Source organism: Equus caballus, chromosome 1 (genome assembly GCF_041296265.1).
Source record: "Equus caballus isolate H_3958 breed thoroughbred chromosome 1, TB-T2T, whole genome shotgun sequence".
In the NCBI taxonomy this organism is placed as follows: domain Eukaryota; kingdom Metazoa; phylum Chordata; class Mammalia; order Perissodactyla; family Equidae; genus Equus; species Equus caballus.
This window is the reverse complement of record NC_091684.1, coordinates 6,235,583-6,248,374: the sequence shown is the minus strand read 5'-3', so window position 1 is coordinate 6,248,374 and position 12,792 is coordinate 6,235,583. Positions and strand designations below refer to the sequence as shown.

The following is a 12,792-nucleotide window of genomic DNA, read 5'->3' as shown; positions in this document are numbered from 1 at the left end:
GTCCACCCAGCTGGGATCTGATAACCCCTTCTGGTCCATAACCTTAATTGGAAATATCACTGGGGGTTGTCCTGGCTGCCAGAGCGGTTTAACTCCTGTTGCAGGCTCAGTCCTTGCCGTATTGCATCCGCTCGTGGGCACCTCAGTGCTACTCCTCCGGGTGAAGGAGGAGTGCAGGCCTTCCGTCTCTCCAGTGATGCACTCTGCCTGGCTGAGCGCAGAGCGGTGAGCCTGCCAGACAAGCAGTCGAAAGTCGTGCCCTACACCCAGCCCCAAGGGCGCCCAGCATCGGGTTTACATGGTGCCGTCTGAGAAGCTGGGTATGCACAAGGATGGCAAGCACAGAGACCAAAGAGGTCCAGAGGCAGCAGAGACAATACAAACCAGAGAAGAACAACAAAGGAAACTGGGTGGGGGCAGGCGGACTGCTCAGTGGAGTGACCAGGAGAGGAGCAGAGGACCAGCCGGCCTAGGGGTCAGGAGGCCCAGCATCTATCCTAACTGGCTGTGTGGCCTTAATCAAGTCACCCACCTCCTAAGGGCACCCATCTCCTTAGCCGCCCACCTCTGCAAGGCTCTAGAATTCTGTGCTTCCAAGATGAGACCCTGGAAGACATAGAAAAGTTTTAGTACAACATTAATCGCACGACAAGGTGTCTGTGTTCAAGATGAGGACTCTGAGAAGTTCAGGGTGCGATGGCAGATGGGGGTGTTGCTCTGCTTTCAGGACGACCTGCTTTTAACTGGCTTCCCAGGCCTGGGCTCAGGGCTTCCTCAGGCTGTTTCGCTGGAGAGGAGAGACAGTTCATCAGGGCGGCTGCTCAGCAGCCTCCCAGGCCTGGTGAAGCTCAGGAAATACCCGGGCGCTCTCAGGGCCAGACTGCAGGCCTGGAGCTGCAGCCTCGATGCCTCCGCCCGTGTGCTGTTGCGCCACCGTCAGAAATCCGGGTCCCAAGTCAGAAATCCCAGTACTGCACCAGAACTCCAAATACTGAGCCCGAAATCCAAGTACCTCCTCTAGAAACTCAGGTACCAGGTCCCAAATCCCAATACCTGGTCAGAAACCAAATACCTGGTCAGGGACCACATCTGGGCATTTGTAATAATGCTGCAAATGGGAGTCTTTATCTTTTTGGAACACGTTGACCCTTTCTGAAAATTCATTTTAAAGGTAAAAAAATTTAACTTTTATTTCAGCTGGGCTACAACGTGTTTTATAAAAATGTGTCTGTTGTATGTATCACAGTGTCCGTGGGGAATTTGAAAAAAAACTTGAAATTGCCCCTAGTCACAGAACCAAGTGGGCCTGGTGGAGGGTAAGCAGATGAAAGGGGTTCATTGAAATTTCTAATCCAGATTCCATGGAATACAGAAACCAGGGTCAGCAGTGTCTCAGCAATCCTGGTAATGCTTCTCTAAGTTTCTTAAGTCCACGGTAAAGGGTTTTCTTCAAGGATATGGTTAAAAGAGAATTAAATACTAGTCTTGGGAAATGAAAAGTCAAATTCAAAGAATGGCCTGATGATTTGGAGCTATCGGTTGAGCTATAGAAGATGCCTATTTTTTCAAACTCCTATTTTCTTCTTTATCCATGATTTATATAATGTGTGACACATAACTTGAAACCAATGCTTGGTTGGATCCTTGCAGAGGGACAGAGAACAATGGATTTGGCTCCCATGCCTGGCGTGCCTGACTGTGACATGTGGGGCGGTGTCAGCTCCTGGAGGACCAGGAGCATCCTAATTGTCTTTGAATCCCCAGTGGTCGCCCAGCACCTAGCAGATCTCAGGAACTGCACGTATGGTTGATGGATGAGTGAGTGAATGAATGGACAGGCATGGAGAGTGGGGGAAAGTAGGCAGTTAGCAGAAAGAGAATTCCATCTTTGCATTCTCCATAGCGCCTGGGGCAGCACTTAGCATGAACAGAGCCAGCTACATCAAATGCTGGATTGCTTGTTCAAAGAGCAGGGAAAAAAGCTTTTTCCTTTCTTCTGTGGCCTCTCTCCAGACCTGTCATGGTGTTTTTTTACCTTCCACTTAATGTCCTGCTCTCTGGGGTACGGAGATGCTCTCAGACGGTGCGGACCCTCATAGCTGCCCCAGCCTCTACCTTGCAGCTTGGTTGGTGCGGTGTGCATATCAGGGACCAGGAAGTGGACGGTCAAGAACCATCCTGGGGAGGCAGCAGGAGGCAGACCAGGTGTAAGTCAGGGCTCCAAACCCCTGGTGCAATGAGCTGTTGTCCCATCAGACTTCAGCTACAAAACAGGAATTCAGAGAGAAAATTATTACAGATTTCCGGACAGTGGCTGCAGAGCTTTAAGCCCCAGGTACTGAGCCCCTTCTGAGTGGGCAGTTTCTCTGTTCTCACACCCCTGAAGCTGAACCCTGGCTTGAGAGACAATGGTCAGAGCACTGGAACGTTCACCCGTGGTTTCGCAATAAGAGATTTCTTTTCCAGAGGAACATGGTCCATTTCCAGCTAGAGCTTTAATTCTCTCTGATTCCATTATTAATGTTTGGAAGGATTGTCCTTCCCTGCCCACCCTGTCTAGTGCTGCCAGCTCTCCCTACCCGACTCCCAGCTTACTTCCTGCCACCCTGTTTCACTTTCTTTGTATTGTCATTAAAACACGTACTGCTGTTTGGAACAGTTGTATTTATCCATTTCCTCCTCATCCGAATGTAGACCCCATGAGAACAGGGACCTGTCTCTCTGTGCTCGCACACGAGTCCTGGCACGACGAATGAATGGATATGATTTAATACTCCTTACACTACTTTACATCCTTTTTGGCACAAGATGGATATAAATAAATAAAGTCAATTAAGACACCTCCAAGTGTCTCAGTAAGTCTCTGGTGGTTTTCTCTGTCCAAAGTCAGACTGGCTTCAGTGATTTCTTTCATGGATGAGGCCAAGTTTGCTTTATTTCATTCTGTGGCCGTACAGGCAGATGTCAAACGGGCATCTTGGTGCATTTCATTCACTCTCTGCCTGAACTTCAGGGAGAGCTGCATTCCAGGTCTGCACTGGCCCCCAAACCGGGCCAGAACTACAGGTTTCAGCTCACTTTGGGTTTTTGATGGCCGTTCTCTTCCCCACCCCCACCCCCATCCCCAGGATTCCTAACTGCTAGGGGATCACCCACCAATCAATCACCTACGAGCAGTGAAATTCCATGTATTGAGAAGGGATATGTTTTAAATCAACCCAAGATGTAGTCTAAGGTGAGGACCTGTTATCAACTCTAGGTTTACACACCGAGAAGAATGAATCTGGCCTCAGCACCAGCCCCGTGGTGTCATATTCCATCAGAGCAGAGCAACAGCACGTGGCAGGAGAGCCCCCACCTTCCCCTCATGAGACAGGATGGACCCAGGATTCAATCTCCAGCTGCTCAGATCTGAGATCTTTCTTCTCAAAAAGGAGAATCCAAAGTATGTCTCCCAGGTGATGGTGTTCTGGCTTCTGAGGATGAGGGGTTATGATAGGCACTGAGTCTACTCATGAGATGGACCAGTCCACCTGGCTGATGACAGCAGGAGATTGATCAAGCGTCAACTGCACCGTGCAACCTGGTTTTATTGCTTTTCCTCCATCCATTTCCCTGGAGAGCATGGTGTGCCTTGCTTCTTATTAAATTTGTCTGAAGCCCAGGCACCCAGGAAGAGGCATGGAATATTCCCCCTAGAATAGCCCCTGCAGCTGGGAGCTTTCGAGATGTGACAGAGCCAATTTTAAGGGTCCAAGTCACAGGGCTAATACGAATCTTGTGAGTTGTGGAGGTATTGGTGCGCTCACTCTTATAGGAAGAACAGCAAAATGGTGAGACTCAGCTTCTGAACATGATGCTTTCTATGACAATAGGCTGCAGTAACACCAGAAGCTTCCCTGCTTGAAATTCAGAGAGTGTTGACCAAACTCAGGGATAAAAAAACCACGGTGTTAATTCTGAGATCCTATCCTGTATCAGGGCACGGGGTCAGTTCAGGCAGCATGATTTATTTTGCATATACAGGTCTTTTTCACATAACTTCCTTGTATTTTTTTCAATCACTCATGTCACCTAATTTCCCAGGATTTGGAGGGTAAGACAGTGATGCCAGCAAGTTGATGTAAGAAGGTGCTATAAGAGCTCCCAGGTGCTGAGAGCTCTGGGGTCCAGGTGCATGCCCAGCCCTTGCCTGCCTCACTCCTTGGTTCCTGGAGCCACCCTGAGAGCAGGGTCTGGCCACCACTCGCCAGTGTTCAGTCCTGTGCTGTGCCAGAGGTCACACAGCTAATTTACGTGTGACATGCTCGACTTGAACCTTGGTCATTCTTCTGGGTGTGTAAACCTGTGGTTGATGACAGGTCCTCACTTTGGACTCCATGTTTTATTGATTGATTTAAATCCTGTCCCTTTTCAAGATACGAAATTCCAATGTGAGTAGGTGGTTTGGGTTGGTAGGCATATCTCTTAGCTCCTGGGAATCCATCTGTACTGGATAAAGCCATTTTTCTCCCTTCTGGAGGGGAGGAGGTTAGTCCCGGGTGGTTCACCTCCAGAAGGACAGAGTGCAGAATGAGGACCTGCCAAAATGTGCCTGTGGCAGCCAGAATACCAAATTCAAACACCAGCTCTGCCCTTCAGGGGCTGCCTGACAACAAATGAGTCATGTGGATTCTAGGGCCTCCATTTAAAGGTCTTAAATGGATCCCTGAGGCCCCTGAATTCTTGAAGTCTGTGGATCCAGAATAGCACCACAGAATTATCCAGCTGGTGCTTAGCTGATGGCCCAGAGCCTGCCAGCAGGGTGTGAAACTGGACTGGACCCAAGGCTTTCTGTGGTTTCGTAAATAACTTCATGCAATAGATTGTTATAAACACCTACATGAAAAGCTTGTTTTCCACTGTTGCTGCACTGTTTGATTAATTCTTCTGAATGGCATAACAGGATGACTAAAGTAAGTGTTGCTTGGGGTTGTGGTGAATTTGCTAAGCATCAAAGGAAAATTGTCAGGTCAAGAACCTAATCATTCTTACGTGCCTCATTTAGCATTCTGTCCATGTTTACACCCACTCAACACACGCACACACACTGAAAAAAATCCCAGTCCACCTTGAACTAAATGGATTTGACCTCTATTTCTAAAATGTGTGTTAGCATGAAATAGGGAGCTTTCTTTGAGAGTCCAGCAAGCGATCTTCTCCACCTGCTCCTGTCTTAGCTGCCAGCCTTACTCTTAAAGAATCTGGTTTCTCTGAGAAAATTCATGTCGTGGACGTGTTGTTGCCAGGAACCAGAGCAATTCACTTTTCATTTCAGCATGATGTAAAGTCTCGTGTGTTATTCCCAGTGTGGACGTGGAGCAGTGAATGATGTCTAATTACTTGGGAAGGGCAAGAGCTCCTCTAAGAAGCACACCCGGTGTCAGAAGCTTCTGTTACTCAGCAACACATAGCTTTACCTACATTTCTCCAAAGGCAGTTAAATGGGCTAAAGACACCCAGTTATATGATAGTATATGAAGGGGACAATCTCAAACCCTGCCCTGTTAAAGTCATTGCTTCCACACTAGAAAATAATCACCCAAGAGAGGATTTGGGATGAGAGCTGGCTGCATGTTGCATCTCAGTGGATGGAGAATGAAAGAGAACAGTGGGACCCCATTTTTCCTGTATCATACTAACTTTGGGTTAAAGTATATTCAAATTGCTCAGGATTCTAACCATAGAATCTCCAGCTTAAGAATCTCCTTCAGAACATTTCTACCTGAGGCTTCCCCAGTTTTTGTAACTGTGGCACCTCCCACTGGAACGCATGTCAGTGAATTCCCATCCATCCAGTGCACCGCCCGGCCGTCAGCTTCCACCCTCCACATCACTTCATGTCAGCAGCTGAGCTCATGAAAACTCTTCTTTCCAATGAAAGAGGCAGAGAGGTGCAGGGACGGCTCAAACCACACGCACTGAGGCTCTGCACTCACAAAAAACGGGACTGACACATCCTGGCTGTTGGGAGTTACTGTAAATGTCGCAACATCATTTCTTTATAAGTGGGTGTTGTAAGAAGTGTGTCTATTCATTGTTGCAGCCTCAGGGTCTGAGGCCCCCACGGCATTCTTTCCTATGTAGAGAGAGTTTTCTTTCTGTTTCTAAAACAACAAACCTTCTCAGCTCCAAGCCTGTCCAATCTTAATAGTGTTGTGGCAAAAAAAGAAAAACAAAGCAAACAGCAAACAAATACAGGGGCAGAAAAAAAGACGAGAGTGCACAGAGAACACGACTCAGACTCAGGTTAACTTCACCAATTTCCGCCAAACTTAGACTTAACATTTTCCTTGAAGTTTGGCTTTAGTAAATTACCTGCGTTTTCCAAGTAGCAGTCTCTGAAGTCCAATCCAGATGATTTCTCCCGTTTTGATTAGCATCGCCTTGTCAGGAGGCCAAGCCAGCTCTCAAGCCCATTTGCTATAGAGCTAAGGACGCTGACTACTGGCCCTGAGTGTCCAGATAGACTCGCCTTTGCCCAGAAGGTAAAGTGATGAAGTCCGTGTGCTCCAAAGGGAGGCTCCCACCTACCATTTCAAGGCAGTCTGCGGTGTCCCTCCCCTCCTGCGGGGCTGTGAAGGGGAGACACCCCTCCCACAACCTGGATGCAAGGGCTAGAACCTCAGAGTACCAGCATCCTTGAGGTCAAGGCGAGTTTAGTCCATCCCTTAGGAAACTAGCTTGAAAACTGGAATCAACTAGCTTGAACTGGTGAATCAATAACATTCGCCTTTTTTATTTAAGCCAGACTTCACAGGTTAGAGACCTCAGGAATCTATAAAAGTACAGGTACACGTATTTGCATATGTGTGTGTGTGTGTACTAGTTACAAATAAAAGGCAATATAAGAGATGTACAAATAGGAGAACTCAGCTGTTGCTTCAAAAATAGCAGAATATGGCAGAGGTTCAATTAATGTGAACTGCCAACAAGCAAAAACTTGTATTTCCCCGTATTTAGTCCTGTTACTTTTGTCTTTTGAAAAGCATTTCTCAAGTCATTGGAAATAGTAAGCAATCTCTCATTAAATTAACGAAGGGGAATAAATTAAAGTATTTTAAGACATTCCTTCGCCTGGGTTTAAATCTCGCTGCACGCGTTTACACTGGCGTGTGTGGACACTTCCATCTGTGCCCGTTCATCACCACCATGAGGTGAAGCTAAGGGTTCGATTAACTACGTTTTACATAGCCAGGTGTTTGTTTTGCGAAAAACTCGTGCCGTGTGAAACAAATGATTTGATTTAAGTGTGCGCTGTGACTGCAATGGGAAGTAGTAGAGCACACAGCAGCAATGCTGCAGCATCACCATGGCAACCGGTGGAAATAATGGCCCCCTTCGGGAATAAGAGAGATCTCCAATCCTGTTGCAGGCGAGTAGCCTTGGCTGTCTGCAGTAGAGATGGTTTTTTGATGATTGTTTCAGAAACTCCTTATCAACAGAAAATGAATGAGAAGCGGCGTTTTCAGAAAATAAATGGATTTACAGACAACTGATGTGATAATCTAAGTCACCAAGGAAGGCGAGGCGGTGATTCGAGAAGCCAGTGGTGAAGCCAAGGGCATTCCGTGCACGCTGTTATTCCAGTAGCTGCTCAAGGCCTGGTCACTGTTCCTGCCACACAGAACTCTTCTCTAGTGCTCTTGTTGACCTGGGCTGCCATCTTTTACAGCCTTTCGATTTCTGTCTGGACTTTTTCTTTATTGGAGGCAGAAATAATTGGAAACGAAAAAGAGTATGTAACTATCTCTCGCAGTCCTTGGCACATAGAAAAGAGTCCATAAATAGCACCTCGAATTCTCAGGACAAAATGAAAGTTAAGTGTGGGCTGGTCAAAGGAATTGTAATAGTATTAAAAAAAAGAATGTGAGAGATCGCAGCAGACCATTCTCCGGGCATCTCATGCTGCCTTGGTGCGCTTACGTCAGTGTTCCTTCCGAAGGATGTGAAACTGTTAGACCTGTCTGCGCTCATGTGTGACACCTGCGCCCATAAGCACATCCACAGGGAAGGGCACTTTCTTTATGAAGCTGCCACATTCCCAGATAGGGTTTGACTCTTAGAATGTGAAATTGAGAAGCTCTGTAAAAAACCCCCGCTTTGTCGCAGGAGAAGGAGAACTTGGTGACAACAGGCAGCACTGTGAGCTTCAGCTTTGCAGATAACAAACTAGAGAGTAAAACTGGAGGGTACGTTTCTCTTTTTATTTTAGGAAGTGCTGTAGAAGAAAACAGAAATATTGTTGATATGAAAAGTTCTCTCTTCAAAGCAGCATCATGCCGGAAGGAGAATTGTTCTGTTTCAGCCGAGCGGGAAACTCCAGAATAAAAGGATTTAACCCTTAAGCCCTGTTGAGGGGAAGGCACTAGTTATTTGTGTGCTGAGAAGCCTCTTCCGTCACATTTTCTTCCGTTTCGGTTGCACTTCCATCTAGTTTGGCCTTGAAAGAATGCTTTTGAAAGTATAACATTAACAGTAACTTTTATTTGAAAACTGAATCTGGAGCGGAGCGAGGGAGGGGATCGTGATGGAGGTGGTCCCTCATCCAGCCTTCCTCCCTGGGGGCCGTGAGTCCAGCTTGTCCTGGGAGCTGGGGCTCCCCCTGTCTCTTCCTTTCCCAGCGCAGTGCACCGAAGCCTTCTGATTACCCAGCTGGGACTGCCGACTGCAGCAGCCAGCAGCCAGGTTACATCGTTCCCAGCAGCCGGGCTGGATCCTTCTCCACCTTTCTTACTGATTTATTTGAATAATACTTAAGAAAAAAAGTCACTAGACGGCTGCGAATGATAAATTTACTTTTAAGTATTTATTTCAACTAGGGATGAGGGACTCTCCTATCACTTTTTTCCGCCTGGATTTTTGGCTCTGGTTTCTGATGACATAGTCTGAGGACCGGCAGCCGCTAGCCTCACAATTACAAAGGGAATACCCACGCAAGTAATGGATTGCCCGTTGCATCGGTAGCCTGCTTGAAAATGTTCCAGTTATCAGCCAGCGAGACTCGGGTGCTGTGGACATGGGTATGAACGAGTTGATCACCCAGGGGCTGCCCTCAGAAAGCGGTGCTCTGTAAGTATCCATGGATGCAGAATACAGACATGAAAAGGGATTTCCGGAATGTTCCTCCTGTCGCTGGTTTAGGTTGTAAGAAAAATGCATTTTCCAACAGTTTTTAAAATTTAGAGTCTAATGTTGCTGCTCGCTGCTATTTTAGGAATGTCACAGCAGTTCCACGCTTTGTCAAGTTTGCGTGTGAGCTTGCTCTGTCAGTTTGTAAAATGTAACCACGTAGGTGGTGGCTTAGCAGTTTTGTACAAATGATTCACACCGGTTTTGTCTTCCTACTTCATTAAATTGCTTTTTAACTTATAAGTACTTTCTCTCTCACTTAAAATATAGTAAGTAAACGTTCTTTAAGCAAAGAGAACGTGCTCAAAATTTTGGACCTGAATCTTCCAACTAGAGTGAAAATCATAAAGGCATTTTAGGAAAGATTTGACGTGAAAGCTGACTAACCAATTGTTTGAAACGTCACACCATGAAACTGAAGGAAGAGATTTTTCTCTTGCTGCATTTCTTTTCCTTCTTTTTTAAACATAACTGCTTTTGGTTGAAGGCTGTATCATATTGAATAGCATATGTTCTCACAGAAACTATATGTTGATAAACGCTCAAATTACATTTCAATTGCTAATGTTACTATGTGGGTAAACTCAGATACAACTCCCCTATGAATTATTTTGGATACATATGGTGAGAACAGGTTTCCCCCTGAGAAAAAATACTAGGTTGGGTTCTGTGAGGTGGTTCATGTAAATCAGCTTATCCCGGAGTGTTGGAGTGTCAGTCTTCCCCTGCAAATTGAGGGGCCCCCACAAACTCTTGCTCTCTACTGGAATGACGGCTGCTCATCCCATGTTCCCATAAGGATTCCACCAGCGCTCCCTCGGGGCACTGTCCCCAGATGCTCAGCAGTGTTGCGATACCTCACGCCGCAGGAGGTGATGGTGCCCAGGGACAGGAAGGCTGTGCCAGGCCGCGCGTTCCCTTCACTCGGAGCCCAATTAGAAGGAGATCCCTGTGCATTTGGGCCTCCGCGAACAGCATCACGGATGGCATCTACCATTTGCTTTAAATACGTGCTTTATCGTGTTTGCACTAAGAGAGAACATTCGACTATTTCATGTTAGAAACGCTGGAGTAAGAAATTTAATTGTATTTTCCTATAATGTGAAAGGGCTTCCAGTCAACTCATGTGCCATCTGGTTGTTCTTTGTTAAAGAAAAATCTGATTGTGTGTGTGTGTGTGTGTGTACAGAATACAGAAAAAAGTGAGGGACTACCATTATGGAAGTTGGAAAAGCATTGGGTTTTAAATTTGCATTCTTTCACGTTGACTGCATGGTTGTTGGTGTGCTGGAGACAGGCGTAGAGTAAGTAAAACCTGGGCTTTCTTGCGTTGTATTTTATCTCAACCATGCACAGGGTGAATTCTGAGCATTTTGTAAGATTTTGCTCTGTTTTGATGTGATCTAAGTCCTCCCCCTCTCGGTATTGCTTCTTATTCAGGGGCTGTGAGGTGGCCTGGGAGTGGCCCCCACTTCTGTACCCGGCAGGCCACAAATCTGCGGCTGGCTCAGGCCCCCTCTCCTGAGGAAACGCTCTCATAACAGAAGCAGACTCAGGACTGTGCCTTCCGTTTCCTGCCCCTGGGCGTGGGGGGGGGGGGGGGGGGGGGGGGGAGGGGCTCGCAGGGGGCTGGAAGGCTCTGGGGAGATAGTGTCTGGGAAAGTTCTTAGAGTGAGGAGCCCACAAGAGGCTGTGACAACCAGCCCCTGGCTAGCAGGGCAAACACGAGGCAGCTCGATGCTCATCTGTAAGAAGCCGTCAGTATTTGAAACAGATGACCAAGGATCTAAGGGCTGAGGAGGCTGCGGTCTTGTCTGGCTTCTCCTCTTTCCTGCCCTGTAAATAAACTCCCCATGCCCTCTTCCAAAAGAAGCAGGCTGATCGCAGCCTTCCTGCTTGTCCGATGCTTGCAGGCTGGAAGCGCTGGCCGCTGCCTCCGGTGTCCAGGCCCAGGCCCTGCTCCTGGGCGGCCACGCTCCAGCCATCTGCCCCTCTGGAATCCACAGCAGACGTGTCTGCCAAGGGAGGGGACAGCTGAGCTGTGACAGGAGTGTGAAGGTTCCGCTCCCGGACTGCTCTCCCATTCGTTTATTTGTGCTGTGACCATGCGCATGGTGCAGCGGGGAAGCTGGGGGGAGCTGAGCCCGGGGAACTGGGTGACGATGGTGTTTTCAGGAAGATTGTTAGAAGGTGACACATAGGAGACCTCTGAGGGGAAGAGCGTAGGTAAGAGGGCGTTCTTCAGGAGAAAGCTGGGAGTGGGGATCACCCTAATTCGTGTTCTCCTAATTACCCTGCATCGCAGTCATTTGTATTTCTTTAGGAAATAAGTTTAAAATGTCAGCTGTGCTCTGGAAAAACAAACTTTCTGAAACATTTTCTAATGCATTGAAAAATATCAGCACTGTCAATTTTAGAAGTGTGCTTTATGGTTCGTATTTTAAAACTATACTCTGTTACATTCAGCCTAATAATGTAAAAAAAGGAAAAAGAGAGTAGCATAATAATGTCACCGAGCAGTTTTTAAGTGTAAAATAATCTCGAATAGCTGGAAAATTAGAAGTCCATTTTACTCCATCCACTTGTGGCAGTTCACATACGGACGTAAGGCGCTGGAGTTCTGCCAGTGTTTTAAAATTAGAGCTAAAGAAGTGAGACCCAACTTAATTAGTATAAATGCTGCCATGTAACTTCTAATAATGAGTGTGATTTGCAGTGCATTGTTCACCATGTAATTTAACCCAATGGGACCCATAGAATGTAGGACTAGTGTTCAGTCAAGAGAAATGATTAATGCAGAAGGGGATGAAGTTTAGAGATTGGAAGCCTGTATAGGTGGCCCATGTGCCCATTGGGACATTCTGTCTATGGCACCATTTCCATTGCCCCACCCACCCCTATGCCAGCGCATCTGCCAGGTCCACCAGAGGAAGCTGTGTCATCTACTGAGCTACTCTGGCAAGTTACTCAATTTTTCTGTGCCTCAGTTTTCTCATCTGTAAAGTGAGCATAACGATGGTCCCAATCTCTTCTTGTTGTTGTGGGGATTAAATGAGTTACTGATAGAAAGCCCTTAGTACTTAACACTGAGCACACGGCACTCAACCAGTGTTCTTACTCTGGTTTCTGTAAATGTGATTATCCATGCGGATCTTGGATGCCAGGCTGGGGAGAGTGCCTTTTATGCCAAAGCACAGTCTGTGGTAGTCCTGGGATGATTGGTCTTTATGGAGGTAAAATTCACGTAACGTGAAGCTAGCCATTTTAAAGACTGCAGTTCACTGGCACGCAGTACATTCACAGTGTTGGGAAACTATCATCTCTGCCTGGTTCCAACACATTTCCCTAAAAGGAACCCCCTGTGCCCACTGAACAGTCACTTCTCATTTCCATCTCCCCCAGGTCCCTAGCAACCTCTAATCTGCTTGCTGCCTCTTTTGGTTTATGTATTCTGGATATTTCCTATTAATGAAATTATACAGGATGTGATCTTTTTGTCTGGCTTCTTTCATTTAGCAGTGTGTTTTTGAGGGTCATCCATGCTGTAGCAGGTATCAATACTTCATTCCTTTTCCTGGCTGAATAATATCCCATTATATGGATAGACCACATTTTCTTTAT

At 46.8% G+C, this 12,792-nt stretch overlaps 1 protein-coding gene across 15 annotated transcripts in view; it reads left to right on the top strand.

Moving 5' to 3' along the window:
• The window catches only part of PTPRE (protein tyrosine phosphatase receptor type E), a 171,607-nt gene that overhangs the window by 71,991 nt on the left and 86,824 nt on the right, over window positions 1-12,792 (top strand). Inside the window, exon 1 of one of the 15 annotated variants that reach the window (XM_014733258.3) lies at window positions 7,125-9,111. The exons of 13 other annotated variants lie outside the window; for them this stretch is intronic. In XM_014733258.3, the coding sequence (XP_014588744.2) occupies window positions 9,059-9,111 (53 nt within the window). In that variant the 5' untranslated portion in view covers window positions 7,125-9,058. Of the gene's footprint in view, window positions 1-7,124; window positions 9,112-12,792 lie in introns of those variants that run through there. One more of the 15 variants, XM_023637041.2, reaches the window with a different exon arrangement.